A 25,604-nucleotide genomic window follows, 5' to 3' on the forward strand; every position below is an offset into this window, starting at 1 on the left:
TGAACATTTAACATGAGATGTACTCCAGTGAGCGGATAATTCAATCTAACTGAGCAACTAGAAACATTGAGTACCAAAAACTGGCCCAGAGTACAAGGAGACCCTGCCACTTGGGAAGAGAGTTGAACAAAGCCTTGGAAGTGGGAAACGTGGGGAGGGCGTGTCCCTCCAGCCTTCCTGTTGGAGCAGTAGCAGCATTGGGGCTCCGAAGGGATGTACCTGCTGCGTTCCAACTGTCCCATCCCCCAGCGTCCCCTCTTTAGTAGGAGCGGGTACCTGGATTCCAGGCTCAGCCCAACAATGTGTATTTTACTGTGTGGAGGGGAGGTGGGACCGGGTTCTCAGGTTTTGAGGAGTCGTGCACCACAGCAGCCTTGGAGGAACCCTGGGGCTTCCCTGTCATAGCGAAGGATTCTTTTCTTCTGTTATATTCATCCAAATAGGTATTTTTTGGTGCCCTCCATGTCCCAGCTAAGTTCATAAACCTTGAGGATTGGGTGGAGAGGAGATGGTGAGTGGGAGCAGAACCAGAGGTACGGAGGCTCAGTAACAACCCAGATGGGGAGAAACCCCTATGGCCAACCCCACCGGTGAGGGGCCATCGGCGGCGGTAGGGGCAGACTGGTGACCGGTTCCCCCAGAGGGGACTCCTTGAGATCTTGGCTTACAGCAGTAGTCCTCAGTCTTCCCAGGATCCTAAATTCCTTTGGAAATAAAAAGATAAAAATTGTGGACTTTGTCCTCAGGAAAATACCTGTGCATAGATGTATCTGCACCCCATTTTAAGGGTTCGTGAATGCCCAGAAGCCCATTCTTGGCTCATGAGTCTTCTAAGAATCTCTCCCTTAGACGTGGAGTCTGAACCTCCACCTCTTGGTGGAGCCCCGGGCACTTCCTGCTGAGAACAGGTGACTCGGCTGCCTCTCCGAGGAAGGCTGCTCATCAGAGAAGGCAGACCCGGCAGGAAGCTGCCAGGGAGTCACTCCTGGGCTTGGCCTCCAGACTGGTCTTGGGGAACCCAGACGCTGATCCGGGGAGGAAGCTCCCAGAAACGGGGAGTCTCCTCAGTCCCACCTGTAAGAGGAGAGCCCATTGATTTGTGTCCAGCCCCAACTGGCCAACCCTTTCTAACTCTTTCCTTCTGTTCCCCTCCCTGGGGTCAACTTGAGCTAGAAGGCTTCGCGTAGAAGGTACCCTCGATGGAACCAGTGTGTTGGGGGAGTGAGGAGCAGATGGGGGATTTTTCTCCTCCCTCCGCATCATTTATCTTCTCCTTGGGACAGTGGCTACCCCTCATTGTTCAGGTCCTGCCAGCAGACTCACCTCCGAGTTCTCAAGGTGGGAATGCACCTGTAGCCTCTCCCCGTGCACCACCCTTTGTCCTGCCAGCCAGCCAGAGTTCTCCCAATCCAGGTGGGTTCTAGAAGGACCCAGGCCCCCTCCCTCCTGTCACTCCTGAGAGGCCCCTCTACCTGCCAGGTGTGTGACCTACACAAACAGGCACATCCCAGGGGGACCTTAGGATGGAGGTCCTTCAATCTGCCCACGCTGCCACTGGCTTTAATCTCTCCCTCTGGCTACAGTCCCAACGTCCTTTGGCCCTGCAGGAGCAATGTCAGCAGGAATTCCCCAAGCTGACCTACTGATTCCAGGGGCTGCCTCCCGACACATGCTCACATGCACACTCTCCATGGCTTCAGGTGTGCAGGTGGTCTACAGCTGGGAGAGGGGGGGCACGGGACTATTGGGATTGTTCTCTCCAGCCATGGAGAGGCTCACACACTAAAGGAGATGGGCAAGGAGCCGGAAGTAATGCAGATTAGGAGGTAACCAGCCAAGTTTTCTGATTCTGCTGACCGTCTGCTCCCCCCACACTCCTGAGCTGCCCCTCCGGCCTCATCTACCCAAACCAGGGAGGAGGAAAAGAGGCTTAGGTGGGGAGGCCCTTCTTTTCTCTCGGCCACAGATGTCTGCAGAGCCTCTAGGCCCTTCTCTTGACCTACTTACCCTTGGAAACAGGTCCCCTTGGAGAGGTGCTGATGGGTGTTGGAGGGGAGGGAGCCACAGAAGGGCTGAAACACCTGGTGGTAAGGAGAGGTGGAGGTAGGGGCGCCTGGCTGGCTCAGTACCTAGAGCATGTGGCTCTCGATCTCAAGGTCCTGAGTTCAAGCCCCAAGTTGGGAGTAGAGATTATTTACAAAAGGAAAATGAAATTAGAAGGGGTGAAGGTAGAGACAGAAGTAGCCCCTACTGCCCTCCGCTGGGTCCTTCCCTCCCTAGCCCCTGCAGCACCTCGACAGAAGACCTCCGTGGCCTGGCCAGTGGTAGCCACTGGGCTGCTCTGCTCCGAGGTCCCTGTCCGCTCAGCCCAGGGACGCCAGCCCCTCCTGGACCCTGCCACCACCCCTAACTCCTGACACTTGCTGGACCCTGGGACCACCCCGTCTTTTCCCTGACCTCATGACCTCTTTCACCTGACCTTTCCTTGACCCTGGTTGCTCCCAGCAGGGGTCTCCTCCTCTCCTCCTCTCCTGCTGGGGTAGCCCAGAACTTGGTGAGGAGTCCACTGCCCCTGCTCCTGTCCAGGCAAAGAGCACAGGAACGGGGGAGGGGGGCCTCTTGACGCTCCCGCCCTAAGGGAATGGAGCCACCCCGTCCAAACCTGCCCCCCAGATACGCCCCAGCTTCTCCTGCTAAGGGGAGATGTGCTCCGGGGAGGCAGAGCACCGGGAGCCCCTCCGCCAGGTGAGGTGCAGGTGGGAGAGAGGCTGAGCCAGGGGGAGCCGAGCCAGTTGGGGGGACTGGGAGCCTGGGCTTGGCCCACCGTTAGGACAGCAGAAAGGCAAGCCCCCCCAGCCCTTGCCTGGGCCCGACAGCCAGCCCGGCCCCCTCCTGCCCACGCATGGGCCCCTCCTCCGGGGAGCTCCGACTCCCACCCCACCGCTCCAGGCCCTGAGCCTTGCTCACCCACTGACCACCAACTCTGAACCCTACTCTTGGTTTTTTGGTTCCTCACCACCCCCATCCCACCCCACTCCCCCTGCAGCACTCCCCTGGGCAGCCCTGTTGTGTTCCCAGGCCTAGGCCCCGACCATCCCAGAGGACAAGCTGCTTCCCACTACCCTCCTGGTGACCGCCACCCTGCCAGCCCTCAGGAGAAACACGTCTCCTTCATATGCGCGGGCTCTGGGAGGCAGACACGAACCGAGTGCACGCGGGGGCTAGGGTAGTCCACCGGGACCCACACAGGAGGCCCCAGGCTCACTCCTGGCCAGCATTCACTCCCTGTTCAGTCGTTCAGTCTGAACACAGTCCCCCCCACCCTCAGCCTTCCCCCCACTTTCTCTTGCAGGGGAAAATCTGTGTCATCTTCTCCTGCCGAAGTGGTGACTGCTTGGTGACTGCTTCGAAGGGCAGAAAGCTGTGACCATGCGCCCTGAGGGCTTGGGCTTGGGCGAGGTGAGCCCTTGGAGTGCTCCGAAGACTGAGATGCTGTCCTTCCTCGAAGTGCCCGCCGTTCTCCTCCTGCCTGCCTGCCTGTACAAAGCAGGTCAGCGGCCAAATCTGGCTGGAGCTAGGCCTGCTGGGAGCCAGGCTGCCTGGGGCCAGCATGCTTGACCTTCTCAGCTCTGCACTAGACCAAACCCAGGGCAACAGCTGGGATTTTCCAAGTCTCCATGACATGCTTCCTTGTTTCTGGTCCCCCTGTGTGTTCTCTGGGGACTGGCCAGCTGACCTCATGGGGAGGGAGCTGGGGGTCCAGGGAGGTTTAGCTCAGCCCATGGCCCACTTAACACTTTCTGCCTCGGTGAGTGAGGGGTAGAGACAAGCAGAGTATGAATGTTCCCATCTCTTCCTGCAGCTGAACTGGCCCAGCTCAGGCTATCCTGCGGGCTGCAGCCAGGCCTGCATGGGAGGGACCCCCAGGTGTCACCATCAGGGGCGCTGCCAAGCCTCAGCCTCAGGCAACTGCCTCCAGCTGGATGGGAATTTTCATTAGGAGCCCCCTGCGCTGGGCTATGGCCGGAGCCACTCTGCCCAGCTCCCTTCCCACTCTCCTAGCTGAGCCCAGTAGAACCCAGAGCTGGGGAACAGCAGCTAAGAAGACCCTGTAGGCCCTGCAAGCCCCCAGTCCCCACCCCAGCTCTGATTCCTGCAGCTGCATCTTTAGTGAAAGGCATTTACCAAGTCCACAGCCCAGCTTCCAGGATCCTCACTTCTCCCTCCTGGGCCTGAGCTTGGTGTGCTCCAAGGGGGCAGGGCCTCAGCCCCAATCCCAAGGAGAGGCTGGAGTTCGCCTGGAAAAACAGAACCTCCCTCCTGACCCCCATCAAATGGGAGGACTCCAAAGTCTGTCCCCGTCTACTTCTCCCACACCTTCCTCCCCAGGCTTTGTCATTAAAAGTGGGGCTGGAATTGGGGTTCCCCTGCTTTCCTAGGGACCCTACCATCCTTTATCTCTTCCCACATAACTCTGAAACCAAACTCAAATAAACTTGAGCTCCCTTTGAGCTGCAGATTTCTGGAAGATGGGGAAGAAGGTGCCACCTGTTTCTGGAAGGTGTTCACTCATGTAGAGCTGGACTGGCCCTTGGGGCAGCAACTCCCAGCTTAGTGTAACAGAAGGTGGCACGGGTTTGAGGTCACAGTGGCCACTCCTTCCCCAGCCCTGACACTTTAGTTTGGGTCAAAGCTTGAGAGAAGGTGTATTCATGAAGTCAATTCATTACTTCGCTAATTCAGTAAACACATCCTGAGGGTCGCCTGTGCCAGACGCTGTGCTGGGCCATGTGGAAGAGACACAGCGCTGTCCTCAGGGAGCTTACAGCTCACAGCGACGTAGCCCGTAGGGCAAGAGATGGGTCCTGGACTCCCAGATCTCAGTGGGCCCCTCTTGTCCATCTGGACCCAACTCCTTATCTTAGATGCAGAAATGGAGGCCCCAAAGGAGAAAGTGCACATGCCTGGGTAAATCAGAGGAGGGGGCTTGAAAGCCAAGCCCCCCCCCCCCCCCCGCCCTCCCAGAGGAGCGAGCAGGACAGGTGCCCCCATCAGGTGCATGTCCTGTGCACACACACGTCACACACACCCGGGGAAGGCAGGAAGGGCGGCGGGTGTGTGGCAAGGGGTCAGTGCTCGGAAGCTGGAGCAGCTGAGCCCCGTTTTGCCACCCGCTAGCTGCAGGGCCTCGGCCTGGTTTTAACCTCTCCGATCCTCAGTTTCTCCACCTGGGAAACCCAGGCGGTGGTTCTTCAAGGTGCTGTTCTCCCTTAAGGTAGTCCTGTGGGGGAGGAAGGGCTCCAGGGGAGGCCAGAGTGGGCCAGCGGGGACAGGAGGAGTTGAGGATGGGATGGAGGAGAAAACGAAAATGCATTCTTTTTCCCCTTAAGGCAGACGTGGCCGTCCACCTTGGGGCGCCGGGCGGGGCGTCCTGGCCCCAGGACTGGGGAGCCGGGGTGGAGGATGGAGCAGTCCTGAAACCCTTCCCGGAACTGAGAGCCCAGGGTCGCCCAGGACCTAAGGAGTTAATGGGGGTGGGGAAGGGCCCCCCCACCCTCCACCAGCGCCCCCTGATTGGTGTGATCGGTGCGGGCATGCTGGGACTTGCAGGCTAGCTGGCCAGCCTGTGGTGCAGGGGCTGCTGGGAAATGTAGTCCCCAGCCGGCCAGGGCGAGGGTGTCCCGTACCCTACCCAGCGGTGACAGCTCAGGAGGTCGGCGGCGGCGGCAGGGGCTGCAGCAGGTGCGCAGCCGGGAAGCCAGGGTGGGGCTGGGGGGAGGGGAGAGGGCGGGCGGAGGGCTGGGAGCCTTGTCCTGCTGCTGTCAAGAGCGGGCACCCCCGGCCCGTGGCTGATGCAACGAGGCCTGCTGGGCGGCGGGGGCCAAGGAGCAATGGGGTGTTGTCTCCTGTCTCCTAGGAAAGAGGAACAGAACTGGGGTCCTTGTGTGGGATGAGACACTTCCCTCCCTGAGAACAGGATGTCTCCCCCCAGACCTGTGCAGACAGAGCACTGACACCTCCCAGAGAGGAGCCAGCAGCACTGCTACTGCTCCCCACCAAGGGAGGCAGAGCCCTATCCCAGGGAAAGCGGGACCGTGTCTGCTTCTCCAGGAGGGGGGCCCCTACATGGACGGGACCCCACTCAGAAAGCGCCCGATGCTCTTCCAAAGGGTGGTACGGTACATCGTACATCCCTCAAGGGGCAAAGGGACGGCCCCCTCCCTCCCATCTAGGGAGGAGGAAGAGGGCCGGGAGGCCTCCGCAGCCTCTCGGGGTACTAGGGCCCTGCCCCCTGCCCTCCACCCTCTCAGGCAGCTCCTGGCTAACTCATTCACCGACGCGGCTCCTCCCTGCCGTCTCCCCAGGGTGCGTCAGCTTCACCCACATGGACCAGTCCGTGGCGATCCAGGAGACCCTCGCTGAGGGGGAGTACTGCGTCCTCATATCCTTCCAGCCCTGGTGGCTGCCCGGGCCCTGGGAAGGGGAATGGATGCGTCTATGCGTCTCTCTGCTCCCCTCCCTCTCTCGGGGCCCGTGGCAGAGAAGGAAATCCGTGTTTACGGGCTCAGTACTGGCTTCTGCCCACTGCTCTAAACACTCCACCGTCCTCCGGATCCCCTGTGAAGCTGGACACTACCATCCCCACTTCGCAGTCGAGAGGGAGTCAGAGGGGAGAAGTGACCGGCCCAAGGTCACACGGCGAATGCGGGCGAGCAGCCGACGGGCAGGGAGGTGGGCTGGGCTGGCCTGGCCCCAGGTTTCGTTTTGGTTTTCCTTGACCATACGCAGCAGGCGGTACAAGGTGTGCTGTGTGAGGGAGACAGCAGGCAGAGCCGCCTCCTGGGACTCGTGCGCCACCGCCCCCGACACGGTGGCCAGGAACACGCGTGAGTGAGGGCATTGGTCCTTGCCTGTCGGGCCATGGGGTTATTCTTCACTGCACCCTCCAGCTGGGCATCAGCCGCCCCTCTAGGGCAGAGTCTAAGTCTTCTAGATTCAGCATAATAATGATACTTAATATTTTTTGTAAAAGATTGTACTGAGCAGCCCCGGTGGCTCAGTGGTTTAGCACCGCCTTTGGCCCAAGGTGTGATCCTGGAGACCCGGGATCTAGTCCCATATCAGGCTCCCTGCATGGAGCCTGCTTCTCCCTCTGCCTGTGTCTCTCATGAATAAATAAATTTAGAAAAAGATTTTATTTATTCATGAGAGATGCACACAGAGAGAGGCAGAGACCCAAGCAGAGGGAGAAGCAGGCTCCATGCAGGGAGCCCGACGTGGGACTCGATCCCAGGACCCCGGGATCTCGCCCTGGGTCCAAGGCAGACACTCAACCACTGAGCCACCCAGGGATCCCAGATACTTAATATCTTTTGAACATTATATTCTAAGCCCTTCATGTGTATTAGCTCATATAATCCTCAAAATCTGACGAAGAAGCTCCTTACACACCAATGGTTTAATGTCTTTGTTTATTTTTTTAAGATTTTATTTATTCATGAGAGACACAGAGAGAGAGAGAGAGAGAGGCAGAGACACAGGCAGAGGGAGAAGCAGGCTCCACGCAGGGAGCCCAATGCAGGACTCGATCCCGGGACTCCAGGATCAGGCCCTGGGCTGAAGGTGGTGGTACACTGCTGAGCCGCTCGGGCTGCCCAATGTCTTTGTCTAGATCTTGAATCAGGTGGCCTGTCTGCCTGGGTTCAAATCCAGGTTTTATTACTTCTGAGCCACATGTTTTTTTTTTTGTTTTTTTTTTTTTTTTTTTTTTTTTTTAGGGAGAGAGCATGAGAGCGAGCAAGGGGAAGGGGCAGAGGGAGAGAGAGAATCTGAAGCAGGCTCCACGGCATGGAGATCATGACCTAAGACAAAATCAAGAGTCCAATGCTTCACTGACTGAGCCACCCAGGCACCCCCTTAACCACATGATCTTGAACGAGCTGTTTTACTCCTCTGTACTTCAATTTGTCCAGATTCAAGGTTAGAGGGTGTTATTACTTGTAAAATGTTTCAAACGCTGTGAAGGACATAGAAAGTACCCAGTAGGGGTGCCTGCGTGGCCCAGTTGGTTAAGTGTCTCCCTTCGGCTCAGGTCATGATCCCGGGGTCCTGGGACTGAGCCCCACATCGGGCTCCCTCATCAGTGGGGAGTCTGCTTCCCCCTCTCCCTCTGCCGGCCTCTCCCCCTGCTTGTGCTCTCTCTCTATATATATATCAAATAAATAAATAAAATCTTAAAAAAAAAAAGTACCCGATAAATGTTGTTAGTAATGCCTACGTATTACACCGAAGCAGAGTGAGGATGAAAACCACTTGTCCAAGTTCTCAGAGACAGAAATTGGGCCTCATGATCTCGGAGCTGGGAGGGAGGGTCATTAGACATTTTCTAATCTACCACCCTCACTTCACAGATAGCAAAACTGTGGTCAGAGAGGGAAGGGAGTGGCTGAGGTTGTGCTGCTGCTGTCACACACAAGGGATTGATCATGCACATGTTTCAGTAGCAAAGCAGGCGCACCCCAAAATGGGACAAGTTCAGCTTCCATGACCCATCTGTAGACTTGCAGTCTCTGATGGGCACCATGGACAGAGAGGGCATGATGATTGTGCATAGCCAGGTACCACCAGCAGGACCCTAGGGGCCAAGGATGGAACGTGAGCACCCAAGGCCTCCACGACGGGCCAGGGGGCCCCGTCTTCACTGCTGCTTCCTGCCCTTAGTCTCTTCCTGTACACGCACCGGAGGATGGCCATTACGGGGGACGATGTCTCTTTGGACCAGATAGTGCCTGTCTCGCGGGATTTTACGCTGGAAGAAGGTGCCACGGGGCTGGGTGGTATGAGTCCCTCTCCTCTGGGTCCCCAGGGCATGTTGCCTTTGCAGGGGCTAGGGTGCTCAATGGCTAATGGCCTTTTCATTTCCCTCCCCACAGTGTCCCCAGACGGTGAACTGTACATTCTTGGTGAGTGGTCCTTTCAGCGCCAGTCCCAGTTGGGGCAGGGGGTTAGGGACCCACAGACAGAAGAATGGTGTGAAGTAGGAGCGCTCTCCTACTTCACACCATTTGGTGTGGCAGGAACGATGATACTACGGGACCAGGCCCGCCAACCTCTCTGGCCCCGGTTCCATCATTCTCCTTGCTGTGCTTAGAATCCTCTGGATTGCTTCCCTCACCTCAAACATGACATGTTCCCACCACCAAACCCCTGCACGTGCTGTTCCCTCTTCCTGAAAGCCCCCACACCTCTTTTCCCTGAGCCAACCCATCCTTCAGAGCTTCGGTTCACACTTTACTTCTTCCAGGAAGCTTTTGTTCAACTCCCTGCAATTGTCTGAGCCTCTCACTGATCCACGTTCCTTTTTCTCATCCTCGCCAGGTCTCTGTCACTCACGTCGATTTAATGATTTGTGGTGATCTATTTAATGCTTGTCTTCTCTGCTAGACTGTAGTAGTAGTAGTAGTAGTAGTAGTAGTAGTAGTAGTAGTAGTAACAACAGAAATGAATATTTAATCACTGTACGAAGAGCTTTACATACATCATTGGCTGCTTTGGGCCCAGCTCGGTGAGGTGATCACTGTTCTCATCCCTATTTTATGGTCGAGGCAACTGAGGCCCAGAGAAATTAAGTTAACTTAGGAAGCAGCAGAACCAGGCTTCGAACCCAGAATCCGGTCTCTGGAACTCAGGCTCTTGATCCCTGTGCCAGATTGCCCCTACTTCACCCACCAGCTCAGCACATCTGTGGGTGTTCACTGTGAGCCTGCAGGATGCTGAGGTTGTGCTACGTGAGCAGCACCATCCACCGTGTGGCTCCTCGGGGACAGGCTGTGCCCCTTGTCTTTGCCCCATGGTATTCCGGGGCCCCAGCTCGTGCCCGGCCCCATCGGGGAGATGGATGGACAGACATCTCCTCTTGTCTGCCTCCATGTGATTTCCTTCCACTCGGGGAGAGACGCTGCAGGTCAGAGAACCCCTCTTCCAGCCCATCTGTCTAGCACTCCCGTGGCGAGCCTTCCTGACTAGTAGAGCCCTGGGCCGCCTCCTCCGTGGAGCCAGGACGATGGGAATTTGGAGCTCCCGGTGCAGAGATTTCCTTACAGCCCAGGAGCTGCCTTTGGTGAAACTGCGAAAAGGCCCAGGGAGCTTTGGGATCTTGGGCTGCTGACTGTCCATTCTGGGGTTCTGGAGGCCAGGGGCTCAATTCCCACCTCCTCTGTGCAGGCTCGGATGTGACCGTCCAACTGGACACAGCGGAGCTCAGCCTCGTATTGCAGCTTCCCTTCGGTTCACACACCAGGATGTTCCTCCATGAAGTTGCCAGGGCCTGTCCAGGTGGGTGAGACCCCAGGCTCTGTGGGGTGGGGTGGGGGCGTTGGCTGGGCACTGACCTACTGCTGACTTTCCACCCTTTGGCCTCACGCTCCCGGTTTCTGTGCCCTCTCTCAGCAGCTGGCTTGAGGCCACAGTGCCCTCAGGCCACGAGCCAATCATGTATTTGCATTTGTGGTTTCCCGTTTCCAGACTGGAGTTTTAAGTCCCCGCAGAGCCCTCTTTGTCCTCCTGGTTACTGGGCCGGGCTGCACAGGGCAGGACGCTGCGTTTCTGCTGCAGAATGTTTTACAAGTGAGCAGGGTCAGCAGCTTCTAGAGGCCCACCTTCCCTCTCTCTGGCAACCACAGCTGGAACCAGGAGAAGCCTGGCACATGGGCTCTCCTGCCCTTGAACCCTGCTCTGTCTCCCACTGCAGCCGAGGAAAGAGTCTAGCTTTGGCTTAGCCATGAGAGGTTCAGGGCTTCCAGGGCAGAATTTGTTTAGATCAGGATTTCAGCCAGGCAGGTAAGCGAGAGTTTGCATAGAACAGAGGATTAGCCACAGGACATGCAAATCCGAGCCACCAGGTGCGGGGCTTTTAGGTGTTTACCCAACACTATTAGTTAAATCTTTTCCAACCAATCTCTTGTCTCCATGGGAATGGGGTGGGATGTGAGGGCGCTCCCCTTCCATCATGGTCTCACCATAGAGACTGAACGTCCAGGGGCTCTAACTTAGTTTACCCAGTGTGCCAGGAAGGAGACTGGCTTTGGGTGCAACCTGGGGAAGGAAGTAGAAACAAGATTACAGAGACTTGAATGCCTGGTTAAGGTGCACAAAGTTTACTCTACATGCAGGGGGATATTTGTCTCCAAAGCTTCAATGAATAAGGATAACTCATTTTATGATTATTAGTAGTAGATGTAGGAAGGGTAGTAAGAGTAACCAGCAAAGAGCATGGACCTTGAAGCTACATAGCTCCTTGCCTTTGAACCCTATCTTGGCCCATCCCTAGCTCTGTGTGACTTGGGCCAAACCCCTTACCTCGCTGATTCTTGGTTTGTAGGCTTGTGTATGTAAAGAATATGTTCCTAGTGGAGTTGTGAGAATTAAATGGGATAACATGTGTGAGAACGCCCAGCACACAGTAGGAGCTCAGGAACGGTTTCCTCCTTCTGTACAAGAGGGTCCATAACTCAGCTAACATTCATCCGTGTGTTCGACCCCGTTCTAGGAACTTTTCACACCTTGTCTCATTTTCCTTACCACAGCCTTACAAGCTAAGGCATTTGTAACATCTCCATTTCCCAGAACATGAGGAACCTGAGGCTCAGAGAGGGTAAGGGTCTTGCCTGAGGTCCCAGCTGGTAAACCACGGAGCCAGGATTAGACAGGGCTGGAGAGTTTCCTCCAGAGCTTGAGCTCTTGTGGGTTTTGTTTGCTTCTCTGTTTTACATTATTTATTTATTTGAGAGAGAGAGAGATGCAGAGAGAATACGAGCCAGGGGTACAGGGAGGGGAGGGCCAGAGGGAGAGGGACGAGCCGACTCCCTGATGAGCACGGAGCCTGATGACGGGGCTCGAGCCCACGACCCTGAGGTTGGGACCTGAGCCCAAGTCAGAGGCTTAACCCGCTGAGCCGCCCAGGCCCCTGGAGCTCTTGTGTTTTAGAATATTCTACAAGGGCTTCCCAAGCTCATGCCACCCTATCCCATATAGAGGGCTCAGCAAATTAAGACTTCATGGAGGAGGTGATATGTAAGCGGAGAGCTGAAAGATGAATGAGGTTTTTTCCGGGCAGGCAACAAGGGGGAAAAGGCTGTTGGAGGGAAGAGCAGGTTGTCGGGTGGGATTGAACATGGGGTAGGAGGGTATGGAGAGAGCTGAGCCAGAGAGGCCAGCAGACAGCTCAGGAAGGGTTTTAAACAACCAACCAAGACCTTGGACTTTGCCCTACAGCTTGTGGGGAGCTGTAGGAGTTTTAAACAGAGGAATGACAAGGTAGGATTTGCATGTAGGAAAAGTTCCTCTGGCAACTGGTGCCAAAAGGGAGAGGCTAGAGGGAGGAAGTCAACGGAAGTGTATTGCAAGGGTTCAGGCCTAAAAACAGGCTTGGATGGGCGCCTGTTGGCTCAGTCAGTTAAGCGTCTGACCCTAGGTTTTGGCTCAGGTCATGGTCTCAGGGTCATAGGATCGAGCCCCAGGTCAGGCTCCATGCTCAGTTCAGAGTCTGGGTGGCTCAGGAGGTTAATTGTCAGCCTTCAGCTCAGATCATGATCTTGGGCTCCTTGATCGAGCCCTGTGTCAGGCCCCCTGCTTGGTGGAGGGTTTGCTTCTCCCTCCTCTGCCCCTCCCCCTGTTCTTGCTCTCTCTCTCTCTGATAAATAAATAAAATCTTAAAAAGAAAAGATTCCCCCTCTTTCTCTGTCCCTCCTCTCCTCTCTAAAATAAATGAATCTTTTTTAAAGATTTTTTTACTATTATTTATTTATTCATGAAAGACACACACAGAGAAAGAGAGAGAGGCAGAGACACAGGCAGAGGGAGAAGCAGGCTCCATGCAGGGAGCCCGATGTGGGACTCGGCCCCGGGACTCCAGGGTCACACCTTGAACTGAAGGCAGATTCTCAACCACTGAGCCACCCAGACATCCCTAAAATAAAATAAAATAAAATAAAAACCTGAGGCTCAGGCTAGGGCCTGGTGGTGGGGATGGGGAGGAGAGAGTATACTGGAGCGATCCAACTGAAGAGAATGAAGGTGCCACAGGGGCAGCGAGCCTGGGTTGTGTCGCAACTTAACCCCAGTGGTTAGAACAGTGCTTGGCACTTAGTAGGTACTTTATGGATATGTGTTGAACGGAAGAACAGAGCTTGGTGCCTGGCTATGAGGATGGAGACAGGGGAGTCAAGGTGAATTCCCTCTTTTAGGCTTAAGTATGTGTCTATTGGTCGTCTTCCCTGCTCTGCCTTCTGGGGCCCACACTTGGGATGACCTGCAGGGACCTGCAGTGAGCAGTTGTCATGATATGGACTTTCTCAGGGAGGGGCCCGGGTAAGAGAGGACTCTCACTGCTGAAGGCTCTTGGTGTCTGTCTACCAGCCCAACCCTTGCACTTTACAGATAAAGGGTCTGGAGTCCAGGATGAGGTGAAAGGTGAAAGGAAATAGGTTTTCTCCACCCAGTCCTTGGTGGCAGCACAAAAGTAATAGTAGAAGTACCTTGGTCAAGAGATCCCAGTTAGAGAAAAGAAGTAGCTAACCTGAAATGAGCACATACTATATCCCAGACATTTTTCTAGACATCTAGACAGTGCACACCAACCATGTTCTCCTGTTCTGTCTTTTGAGCAATACTAAAGAGTAGATACCCTGTTTTATAGATGAGCAAACTGACATAAGGTGAGTAACTTACCCAAGGTCATTCATCAATTGACGTAATATGGAGGTTTGGAACCCCAGGTTCTTTTTTTTTTTTTTTTTTTTTAGGATTTATTTATTCATTCATGATAGACATAGAGAGAGAGAGAGAGAGACAGAGAGAGGCAGAGAGAGAAGCAGTCCCCATGCCGGGAGCCCGATGTGGGACTCGATCCCGGGTCTCCAGGATCAGGCCCTGGGCTGAAAGCAGGCTCCAAACCGCTGAGCCACCCAGGGATCCCCCTGAACCCCAGGTTCTAACTCCTGCCCATGGGACCCAGAGGCTTCAGTTCAGATCCCAGCTCCGCCACTTCCTAGTTGTAAATGTGAACAATATATTTTATTTCTTTAGGCCTTGGCTTTATCATTTGTACCATGGGGATATGAACCTGCCTTCCTACTCCTTCAAGAGTTTTATGAGGATCAGATGAGGCCCAGAATGGGTTAACAGTATGTTAATGCTGGAAAGAACTTAAAAGCTGTGTTCAGTGAAGCCACACCAGGGCCTGGAACCCAAATTTCTTCATTTAGGATGCCCTTGTGAATCCAATTCAGTTCGGTCAAGATGGCATAGGAGACCAAAATCATTTGGGGCTCAGACAGACCTGGATTTGAGGGAGAGGCACAACCAATCAAGAATTTCTAGGAAGGAGGGATGCTTGGGTGGCTTAGTGGTTGAGCGTCTGCGTTCAGCTCAGGGAGTGATCCTGGAGTTCCAGGATTGAGTCCCCACATCAGGCCCCTTGCAGGGACCCTGCTTCTCCCTCTGCCTGTGTTTCTGTCTCTCTCCTGAATAAGTCAATAAATCTTGAAAAAAGAAGAAAGAATTTCTAGGAAGGAGTGGCAATCTGGTTAAGAAGTAACCAGAGGACTTGTGTTGAAGGCATATCTCATAGCAAGCACAGTGCTTTTAGAGTGTGTGTTTATTCAGAGTGGTTTACAAGTTGCTGATGGAGATTATGGGCAATGAAAGCACCCAGCGCACTCCCTAGTACGGACAGCTATCTGAGCTTGCACCCTGCTTCTCACCCTGCTGCCATAGGATGATAGTTCCCTAGCTCTTAAAATTCGTTGTGGGGGATCCCTGGGTGGCTCAGCGGTTTGGTGCCTGCCTTTGGCCCAGGGTGCGATCCTGGAGACCCGGGATCGAGTCCCACATCGGGCTCCTGGCATGGAGCCTGCTTCTCTGTCTGTCTGTCTGTCTCTCTCTCTGTGTCTATCATAAATTAAAAAAAAAAAAAAAAAGGATTTAAAAAAAAAAGTTCGTTGTGAGCATTCAGGAGTCAGGCAAATATGAAGCACAGACCTTGGCACATAGTTACCACGGAGGAGTGGCGCGGGTCTGGCTCTTGTTTGCATTTTATCTTATTTTATTTTATTATTTTATTTTATTATTTTATTTTATATTTTATTTATTTATTTTATATTTTATTTTATTTTATTTTATTTTATTTTATTTTATTTTATTTTATTTTATTTTATTTATTTTTAAATATTTTATTATTTGCACATTTATTTTTGCATTTGAATGTCAAGCGCGCCCAGGGCGCAGGGCCACAGGCTTTGAGGCTCTCCCGGGAGGCTGAGCGATGTGCTCACCCGCCTGCAGACAGGCAGGGGTGGAACCGGCTCCTTACGGCGCGGCTCAGCATTCCCTCTCTGCTCGCACCGCAGGTTTCGACCCCGCGACCCCGGATCCCGAGTTCCTGTGGCTCTCTCGGTACAGGTGCACCGGGCCGGAGCCCGAGCAGCCGCAGCCACTCGGTTGGGACGCGGCCCCGGAGACCGGGCCGCGGCGCTCCGGCATTGGCGGAGGCAGGTATCCGTCTCGAAACGGGCGGTGGCGATTGGAGGAGGCGCGGCCGCGGGGGCGGGCTCATGTCTGTTTAGGGGCGGGGCCACGGAGAGGCTCGGCCTCCGATTGGCGGAGGTGGCGCGCGGGGGCGGGGCGCCCTGGGGGCGGGGCGGGGCGATGCGGGGCGGTGCGGGCGGCGGGATGAAGAGCTCCGAGAAGCAGGCAGGGAAATGTCCGCCGCCGCCGGCTCTCGGGAGCGCGACTGTGCAGGTCTGCGGCGGGCTGTGGGCGGCTGGGCCGGGGCTCTAGGGCGGGGGCAGCGGCGGACCCAGGCCGCGGAGCGGGGCAGCGGGCGGGGGGCGCGGGCTGCGGTGTGGCCGGCGATGCCCGGGGCAAAGACCGAGGACCTGGCCCTCCGGAGGCGGGCACCTGGGGCTGAAGTTCCGTGGGGATGCTCTCGGTCGGAGGGGCCGCGCGGAGGGCCCGGCGGATCCGGCGCCCGGGCCTCGTGCGTCCCTGCCCGACCGCTGTGTGCCCCGGGGCCGGTCAGTGCGCCTCTCTGAGCCTCAGTTTCCCCATCCCGCCCCTCCGTGCTTGGCTTGTGTTGGGGGCGGTGCTCGCCACGACAGAGCCTTCCTTGGGCGGGGAGTGCTGCGTGTGTTGGCTCTGCCTCGCCCTCCTGTGGGTCCTCGGCCCGCGTGCTAGAGAGGCTGTGCACAGAGCTGGAGCCTGCAAGATCCCTGTCCGCTTTGGGGCCGGAGGCCGGGGTGAGGTCACAGGTGAAAAGGACATCCCTGTCCACTTTGTTACAGGTGAAAAGGACTACTCCCCGCCCCCCCCGCCCCCTCCCCCCCCCCCCCCCCCCACACACACACACACCGCCGAGCCCTTAATGGGTAATGTGCAGCACAAAAGGCCAATTGTTGAGCCAGGAGGTTTGTCTTTTGGAAAGCGAGAGGCCCAGGGCTGAAGTTTGCGTCAGTCTGGTGCTCTGAGAGGACCTGCAGACCTGTATTTTCTGTCCAGCTCCTGGATTTTCTGCAAGGACTCTCTGGTATGCTTTCCCCCTGGGTGTGCCCATGCGGCTCCAGTTACGTGCGAGCTTTGGCATGACCGCTGGTACCCACGCGCACCCCCTTTTCTCAGCCATCTGAGAGAGATGAAGAGTCTCAAGTAGCTGCGTAAGTGTGTGGGCCAGCCCTCCACTTGCTCTTATAAGGCTTGGAAACTATGAGGGGCTGGGGCAAGGGAGGGGGATAGCGTGTTGCACGAAGTTTGTAAAATGAGAGGAAATTGGGTGAGCGAAGGACTTCCTCGGGGCTTATGCTTTTCCTTCGTTGCAGCTGCCACAAGATGCAATTGAAGCGCCTGGCGGTGCTGATAGTTTGCATCTTTCTTGGGCTTATCTCAGCTAACTTGAAGTACTGATCTTGAGACAGCTGTTGCTTCAGTCCCCATGACGTCCTGGGCTGTGGTGCTGGGACAGGTGAGAGCCCATGACTGAGAACAGGCCCAGTGGCAATGAAAGAGGTGGGTTGTGTTTCCTGGGCCAGCAGGCCAGAGCCGGCGTGCTGGAGTGCTTCATTCCCTAAGTGGAGCGAGGGCTTCCAGAGAAGTCAGGACAGCTCTGAAGCCAGTTAGTTATCTGCCCCAGGGTGATACATGCGCAGGCATCTCCGAATCTTTCCTTTTCTTTCCAAAACCAAAACCTAGTCACATGTTAGTGAGGAATTGTTGTCAAGGTTTTGGTTTTATTTTTAGTTTAAACCCATTTGGCCCCATCATATTACCTACAGTAAGTGGGGTTACGGCATTAATTGCTAAGATGCTCTTGTTAAAATTGCCAAGAGATGGCACCGAGCCCCCAGTGCTGCCTCTCACCTCTGTTTCCAAAGTTACTGTGGCCTTCGAGGAGAATCACTCTTTGGGCCTCCTTTGGGTGTGTTGGATAGTCCAGGCCCCAAGGGAAACAGATAGTGGATTTAGTTCTTCCTATATGCTTATGATCACAATACCCACTTCCTGATAGCCTGAGGAACCGACCCAGAGGCAGAAGGCTGCTTTAAAATGCCACTCAGGAGAAACAAGGCTCCTCCCTTAAGGAGCTGACAATCTAACAGAGGGGGGGTCTGACAGTCTGCAAGTAGAGGCCAGAGAGTGTAGGGTTAGCCCAGCAGGACGGTGGTCTCGGGGGTAAGAGCACCTCAAAGGCCTAGTATTTTGGGGGCAAGGCGAATCTGGCCTTCACTCCTTGCCTTTGTCTTGGTAGAGAAAGGAAAGATCTCACTTTGTTGAGATGTCCAACAAAGCATGCCCAAATGCTTTGATTTGCCTCTGCTGAATTCAGGGCTGTCAGGCCAAGTTTGGTAGGGACTGTAGATTGGAGTCCACATGTTTGGGTCCAGCTTGGTGTCTTGGAGTTACGTTGTGATGTTGAAAAGAGACAGGCTGCTGGCGGAGTGGCAGCCTGTTTGTCTGATTCTCTTGGGTTCTCCCGCTCAGACATTGCACTGGTCTCAGACAAGTAGCTATTGCAGGTGGGCGGCTTTTCTGCTTCTTATTTGTACTTCTCTATGAAGCTTTTTCTTTCCTTGAAAAGAAATAAGGACAAATGCCTCCTTATTCCTGTCCAGCAAGTGAAGGTGATCTTATCCAGAAAGCCCCTCGGGGGATCCTGCATAGGCCTCCTTACTCACCCCTGTCCTTGTGTATAACTCACCTGCATTTCATCCTGGGCGCAGGCAAAGGCCCAGAGCTGTGTTCTGGAAGATTCTGAGGTATGCACTAGAAAGGGAAAGAACTACTCAGAAGTCCCATTGGGGCTCTTCGGGGCTGATTTAACAAAGTGGTGATAACAAACAAATTTTTGGTCTTTTGAAGTGGCTTTCTTATTTCCACGGTTGATTCAAAGTGAGGCAGCTTTGTAGTAACTCAAATTTCAAATGAGATGTGCTGTGAGTATTTTTTTTCCCCCTGGACCCAGGAAACAAAGCATTAAAGTCTGTCAGGCCTGAGAAAGGAAATGAATGCTATTTATATCTCAGGGCAGCCTAAAGGGTAACCTAGATCACCAGGGTAGAAGCCAGAGAGAATGTAGGAAAAATAGCCCCTGGGATGGTCAGTCCTTCTCTCTCTCTTTCAAGAAGTAAGATATGTGTGACCAACATAGTCTTGTAGCATGGAAAAAAAGGAATTCTAGATGGTTATCCTGCAGGTAGGAATATGGCCCATCCTCTCCCTCTCTCTACCTTTATGGGAAGCTCTGGAGGCTCCTAAGCAAATGAGTTTGAATCACTTTGTTTCTTTAAACAAAAGAGAACTGTGCTCCCTTTTCTTCCTCCTTTTGTTGTTCCCTTCTCCATTTTCCCTCTTTGTCCCATTTAACTTGTGTTTGTTTCTAGAACAGGAGAGCACCCCCCCCCCAAGACTAGTTTGTGTTGGAATTCTACAGTAGGAGTCCAGAGCAGGAGAGGTGACCTACAAACATTCATTTAGAAGTAGAGCTCTGCACAGAAAAATCCTTAGGGACGGAAGGTTCAGGAAGAGAGGCATCAATATTTATTAGAGGGAAGACAGTGTTGGAACATAGAAGCTCACGGACTTGCATGTTTGCTTTGCTGCTTAAAATATACTGTAAAAAAATTTTAAAAAATATACTGTAACAGATTTGTAGACTTTACCACTGATGATGCCTGGGCAAGTTGACACTGATGAGTGATGAGGGTTTGCATAGTGTGTAGCTAAGTGACCTCAATGTTTTTATTTTTATTTTCCTTATTGCAGCTTGGTACAATATGAGATGTGCCTTTTTCCTCTTCTCCATGTATACAACAGGAGTGAATGTTTGCCTCCTAACAGGTCACCTCTGAATTATTTATTTGTGTGTTTATTTAAAGTTTTTTTTTTTTTTTTAAAGATTATTTATTTATTTATTCACGAGAGACACACGCAGAGAGAGGCAGAGACACAGGCAGAGGGAGAAGCAGGCTCCATGCAGGGAGCCCGACGTGGGACTCGATCCAGGCTGAAGCCCCGGGGTGAAGCCTTGGGCTGAAGGCTGCGCTGAACCGCTGAGCCACCCGGGCTGCCCTATTTAAAGATTTTTGAGGGAGAGGAAGAAGCAGACTTCCCACTGAGCTCCATCTCCAGGACCCCGAGATCGTGACTGAGCCAAAGTCAGATGCTTAACCAACTGAGCCGCTCAGGCGCCCCTTTATTTATTTGCTTTCAAAGATTCATTTCATTTGAGGGGAGGGGCAGGGGAGGAGGGGGAGAAAGAACCTCTGAATTATTTAGAGGTGCTTTCTTTTTTTTTTTCTTTTTTGAAGATTTTATTTATTTACTCATGAGAGACACACAAAGAGAGGCAGAGACACAGGCAGAGGGAGAAGCAAGCTTCATGCCATTCAGGGAGCCCAACGTGGGATTCGATCCTGGGTCTCTAGGATCACGCCCTGGGCCGAAGGCAGGCGCTAAACCCCTGAGCCACTCAGGGATCCCTAGAGGTGCTTTCTTGTGGGAAATGCATTCCGGAATTGTGTATGCCCCCTCCCCAGGGCTTAGAAACTGGTCCTCCTCTTCGGGGCCTATCCCTGACCAGTTTCTTCCAGGTAACTGTTCATCATCTTCCTTCCACCCTCCCTCCAGTTTCTGTTAATACAGTCACTGAAAACCTCGCTTATCCTGGACTCTTCCCTCTCCTCTCCTAATAACCACATTCTGTACATTTTCTGCAATTTAAAAAATTTTGGACAATGAAAAAAAATTTTTTAAAGTCCCAAAGTTCATATAAGTAGCCTCTTAGCTAAGAGTGAACCCAGTGGCTTCCTTATAAGCCTTCCTAACCTTAAAGCTCCCTCTCTAGGCATCTCCTTAGACTCTGACTTTTATCACACCCTGCTGTTTTGTATGTGAACTTGAATGTCTACCACTCCCCGGTGTCCACAGAATTAAGTTCCCGATTCTTTTGCATGGCAGTTCAAGTGCTGCACAGCCTGGCTTCAGCCCTCTTTTATCTTTTCTAGTCTTATCTGCCCCAACTCACCTTCATTTCCTCTTACTTCACACTTGACTGCTTGTAATTTTTGGATAAAGCCCTTTGCTTTTTCATCTTTGTCGACTGCTCATTCAGCTACATTTTTACAAGCTTGAACTTGCTGCTGTTAGCGTTTTTGCATCCTCTCTCCCCCCAACCCCCAAATGCCAGCCTGAATGCCTTGCACATCAGTAGGTACTGAAAACATGTCTGTGGCTTTGAGCTGTAGAGGCTCATGCAGTTCATCCCCTGAAGACCTCAGCCATGTGAACAGCTCCTGCCCCCTTCCTCTTTGAGTATGCTGTGAATTCCTCTCCCCTCCCTTCCTGGTTTGCTCTTGCACACTTCTCTTTCAGCGTTATCACCAGACCACAGACAGTTCACAGAAGGTCTAGTGAAGGGAGAGCGCGGAGGGAAGAAACCAAGTCCTCAATCCAAGAGCCTGTCACCACTACAACCTGTTGCTGTGAAGTGGTTTTAAGAAAGGAACAGAACTGTTTGGGTGGTGGCCAAGCTGAAATAGGAAAAATTGATTCTTTCCATTGTTCATAATGCTAGGTGCCCTGTGTTTTGGGCTTCTCTCCAGAGTTGCCTGCATTGTGCTCTATTTACTTAGCTCCCCCCGCCTTTTTTTTTTTTTTTTTTAATAGACTCCACGCCCATCATGGGGTTCAAACTCATGACCCTAAGATCAAGAGTTGCCTGCTTTTCCAAGTGACCCAGCCAGGTGCCCCTAGCCCCCCTTTATCATAGTGTAAAATCCAAACTCTTTATGGCATTCAAAGTCTTACATTTTGGCCATATTATTATCACTCTTTATGTATTACTAACAAATCCTTTTTTAAAACAATTTTGTTTATTCATGAGAGACACAGAGAGAGAGAGCCAGAAGGAGAAGCAGGCTCCCTGTGGGGAGCCTGATGCAGGACTTGATCCCAGGACCCCTGGATCACGACCTGAGCAGAAGGTAGATGCTCAACCACTGAGCCACCCAGGTGTTCTATAACAAATCCTTCATTTTTTTTATTTTTTATTTTTTAAAGATTTTATTCATTTATTCATGAGAGACACAGAAAGAGAGAGGGAGAGAGAGAGGCAGAAACACAGGCAGAGGGAGAAGCAGGCTCCATGCAGGGAGCCTGACATGGGATTCGATCCCAGGTCTCCAGGATCAGGCCCTGGACTGAAGGCAGCGCTAAACTGCTGAGCCACCCGGGCTGGCCCATAACAAATCCTTTAAAATAAATATTTTTTAAAGATTTTATTTATTCATTCATGAGAGAGAGAGAGAGAGAGAGAGAGGCAGAGACACAGGCAGAGGAAGGAGTGGGCTCCATGCAGGGAGCCTGACATGGGACTCGATCCCGGGTCTCCAGGATCATGCCCTGGACTGAAGGAGGCACTAAACCACTGAGCCACCGGGGCTGCCCCTAAAATAAATTTTTTTAAATAAAAAGTGTTACTGTAAACTATTACTATTATTAGCAGTTACCATTTATTAACTATGGGTTGTGGGGCTCACACTGTGCCATAAAAGTTCTGTAAGAGGATGTCCATTTCTCAGATGGAGAGATTGAGGCTCAGAATAGGTCACATGCCTGTGATCACTCACTGGTCAGTGACAGTTGAGAATAGAACCCAAGTTGTCTGAATCTAATGCTTGAGCCCTGATCCTTTCGCATCCCCTAATGCTTCGCAAACAAAACTTTTCCTTTCTACTTGTTTATGCTACTTACTATTCCTTTTTTCTGAGGATACCGTAGTGCCATGTCTTTGCACTGAAATTGTTTCTTCTGCCAGAAATGCTTTCTGAACTTCACATTTTCCTGATAGTTAATATAGTTTGCTGGTTAAGAGCACAAACTCTGGACATAGATTCCTTGGGTTTGAGTCTTGGCTGTGCCATTTATTATCTGCGTGTTCTTGGGCAAGTTACTTAACCTCTTTGTATTTATCTTCTGGTCTGTAAAGTGCAGATAATAGCACTTACCTGATGGAGTAGTTGTGGAGATTAAGTAAATGTGGAGTGTTATAAAACCATGCCTGGCATGTAGTAAGCCTTCAGTATTTGCTATTCATATGATTCATGGTGGTAGTAGTATCACTGCCGTCATTTACACAGCCTAGGACTTGGATTCTGGGTAGTTGGATCTGAGTCTGTTTATCTCCCCGTGAATTGAGTATATACCTTGCTGGTATGTGTGTTGCCCAGTCTTGGGCTGCAAGAGCCCATGGCGTGGCCCCCTCTGTGCACAGCACAGTGTCACTGAGAAGCATTGAACCAACTCACTCGCTGCTGCCAGTTTGAACCATCAGGTATTTTGCTCGCTTCGTTTTGCTGGTTCTTCCAGTGTGCTGGAAATGGAATGCAAAGGCCAGTGGCTAAGAAGGTAGAGAAAGTCCTCCTAGACCTGTCTAGTAGATGCTCAGCCAGGGCAGGACATGCTTTCCACCCAGCAATGACAGCCACACAGCCACACACCCTGCGGACACCATGGCAGTACTTTTGCTTTGTTACCCAAACCCAGACTTATAGAGAACTTACCCACGATGAGTTGATAGCTTCATTGAAGATGTTGTGCTCCAGCTTCAGAGGAGAGAGACTGTGGAGTGGAGTCAAGCAGATTTGGGTTTTAATGTCACTTGGGCCGTGTACTGGCTGTGGCTCCATGTCCTCTCCAGGTCTGCTCTCTGCTGCGGGCCTCAGTGTCCTTATTTAGAAAATGAAGCCAATATTCAGAAATAACACAGGCAGCACATAGGAGAATCCCTAGTGACTGGAGGGTACTTGATAAATGGCAGATCTTTATAATCCAAGCAGTGGGGGTTCGGAGTGTGAGAGCTGAGGGAAGACGCAGTGGAGGCCGAAGAACTAACAGGTCCTTCCACATGTCCTGTGTACCAGGCATTGTGTTGGGCTCTTGACCCATTTAGATTTCATTTGGTTATTCTTTTGGCTTCTCTGTAAGTTTGGTGGTGGTATCCGCATTTTACAAATGAGGAAACAAATGAAGTAATTTGCTTGAGGTTTCATACTAGGTAAAGAATGGAGCCAGTAAAAGAGCCAGGCCTATTTTATTCCAAAGCCCAAGGCTTCTTTCCCAAAACATTCTGATTTCTCTTAAAGTGCCGCACAAGTGATAAGGACAAGAAGGCCTTCAGAAGTCAGAGAAATGACGACCGAGGACTAGTGGGGCAGTGGTAGCGGGGCTTCATGAACCAGGGCATAGGAGAAGAGCCTGGGCTTTGCCGAGGAGGAGGCCGGCGAGTAGGAGGGGCTTCCCCTGGAGGCACTAGTGAGGGTGGCACACACACATGTGTCACTGTGAAGCTGTCTGTTTTGATCGGGCTGTTTTTAGGTGGTGAAGGCGTGAACTGGGTGAGGAGGGCCAGTTTGCAAAGGGCCTCATCTGCCAGTTTGACCAGTTTGCATCTTAACCTGCAGGCAGCAGTGCAATGCTGAGAGGTTTAGGGGAAGGAGGAAATCAGAGCTCGGTCTGACCATGTCCAGAGACAGAGTTGGGGACGGAGAAGTGGGAGGATCCCATAGCCCGAGATTCTTGTGGTGACAAGTGAGGAGATGATGGCCCGCGGCTCTGGGGGCCCAGCAAGAGGGGTGAGCAGATGGCATGTTTTGCCATCTAGTCTTATCTGCCGGTGGGTGCAGGTGACAAAGGAAGAGCTCAGGGAGAGGGCCCAGAAGTCAAACCACAGCTTTACCTGGAACGGATAAACACAGAATATCTGGTGGAAATGTAGGTAGTAGGCAGTGGCAGGACTGAGCCCAGGCAGGGATGGCCAGCTCCGTTTGGAGCGGACTGTGATGACCAATGATTCTCGTAGGAGAGAGGGGGCACGGCCTAGATCTGCACTGCTCACTGTGGTAACTGCACGTGGCTGTTTACATTGAATTCAGGTAAATAAAATTCTAAAAATCCAGGTTCTGGTTCGCTCAAGAAACACTTCAAGCATTTCAGTGTGGCCAGTGACTACAGAAAGTTGTTGGACAGCACTGGTCTAGATCTTGGGGAGTACCTACAGACAACTAGGGGACCTGCAGGGAAAATGGAGCAAGAGAGGACAGAGGGAGCAACTGAATTAAGAAATAATGTTGCTGGAAAAAGGGAAAGAAAGAATGTTGCTGCCTCTCGGACAATTCTTCAAAGAAGTAGGGGACTTGGATTTGGGTTTGAATTTACTTTTTTTTTTTTTTTCCTTGTGTGAGGTCATGTTTGAGAAAAAAGCCCCAACCCCAAGTCAGTGATAGGCCTGGTTACAAGATGAGAGCCAGCCTCCTGTCTTTGTTTTGTAGATCTGGGCCTTCAGCAAGTCTCACCTTTTGGCCTTGCAGTGAGGGAGAGGCTCCAGTTCACCATAGGAAAAGAAGATAGCAACCATATAAGGCAGATACACTGTTATCTCTGGAGGAGCCCAAGCTTAGAGAAGTTAGGAAACTTGCCCAAAGTCATAGAACTAGTGAGTAGCAGAGTCAAAAATGGAACCTGGGTCTTTGATTTCGAAGCCTGTGATAGATGTATCCAAATAAAATACACATCGTAGCTAACTTTGAAAGTGCCTATAAGCAAAAAGCAAAAGAAGTCCTCCCACGGAGCAGTGACCACTGTTGACCTTTTGGTTTCTCCCCTTCCAGACTTTGCAATGAGTCTACGAGTGTGTCTATAAAATTGACATAAGTGGGGCGCCTGGGTGGCTAAGTGGTTGAGCATCTGCCTTCGGCTCAGGGCGTGATCCCGAGGTCCTGGGATCGAGCCCCCTGTCGAGCTCCCCATGGAGAAACTGCTTCTCCCTCTGCCTGTGTGTCTCTGCCTCTTTCTCTGTGTCTCTCATGAATAAATCAATAAATAAAAATATTTTTAAAAAACGTACGTAGGTGTATTTATAAATATGCTATATATGTACCCAGGCACGTGCTGTAGTCCTTTCTGATATGTTGCCGTGTCAGGCCATGCCCTTAACTGTCATCATCTTTTTTTTTTTTTTTAAATATTTTATTTATTATTCATGAGAGACACAGAGAGAA

General features: G+C 52.4%; 1 protein-coding gene across 1 annotated transcript in view; it reads left to right on the forward strand.

Moving 5' to 3' along the window:
* The first annotated feature begins 5,592 nt into the window (after positions 1-5,592).
* Positions 5,593-25,604, forward strand: part of INPP5B (inositol polyphosphate-5-phosphatase B) — a 51,176-nt gene continuing 31,164 nt past the window's right edge. Inside the window, 9 exon segments of the mRNA XM_077844692.1 lie at positions 5,593-5,742; positions 6,366-6,442; positions 6,793-6,887; positions 8,722-8,819; positions 8,934-8,963; positions 10,225-10,335; positions 15,408-15,596; positions 15,599-15,696; positions 15,699-15,798. Coding sequence (XP_077700818.1) covers positions 6,386-6,442; positions 6,793-6,887; positions 8,722-8,819; positions 8,934-8,963; positions 10,225-10,335; positions 15,408-15,596; positions 15,599-15,696; positions 15,699-15,798 — 778 coding nt within the window. The 5' untranslated portion in view covers positions 5,593-5,742; positions 6,366-6,385.

The sequence above is a fragment of the Canis aureus genome, chromosome 13 (genome assembly GCF_053574225.1).
Source record: "Canis aureus isolate CA01 chromosome 13, VMU_Caureus_v.1.0, whole genome shotgun sequence".
Lineage (NCBI taxonomy): Eukaryota > Metazoa > Chordata > Mammalia > Carnivora > Canidae > Canis > Canis aureus.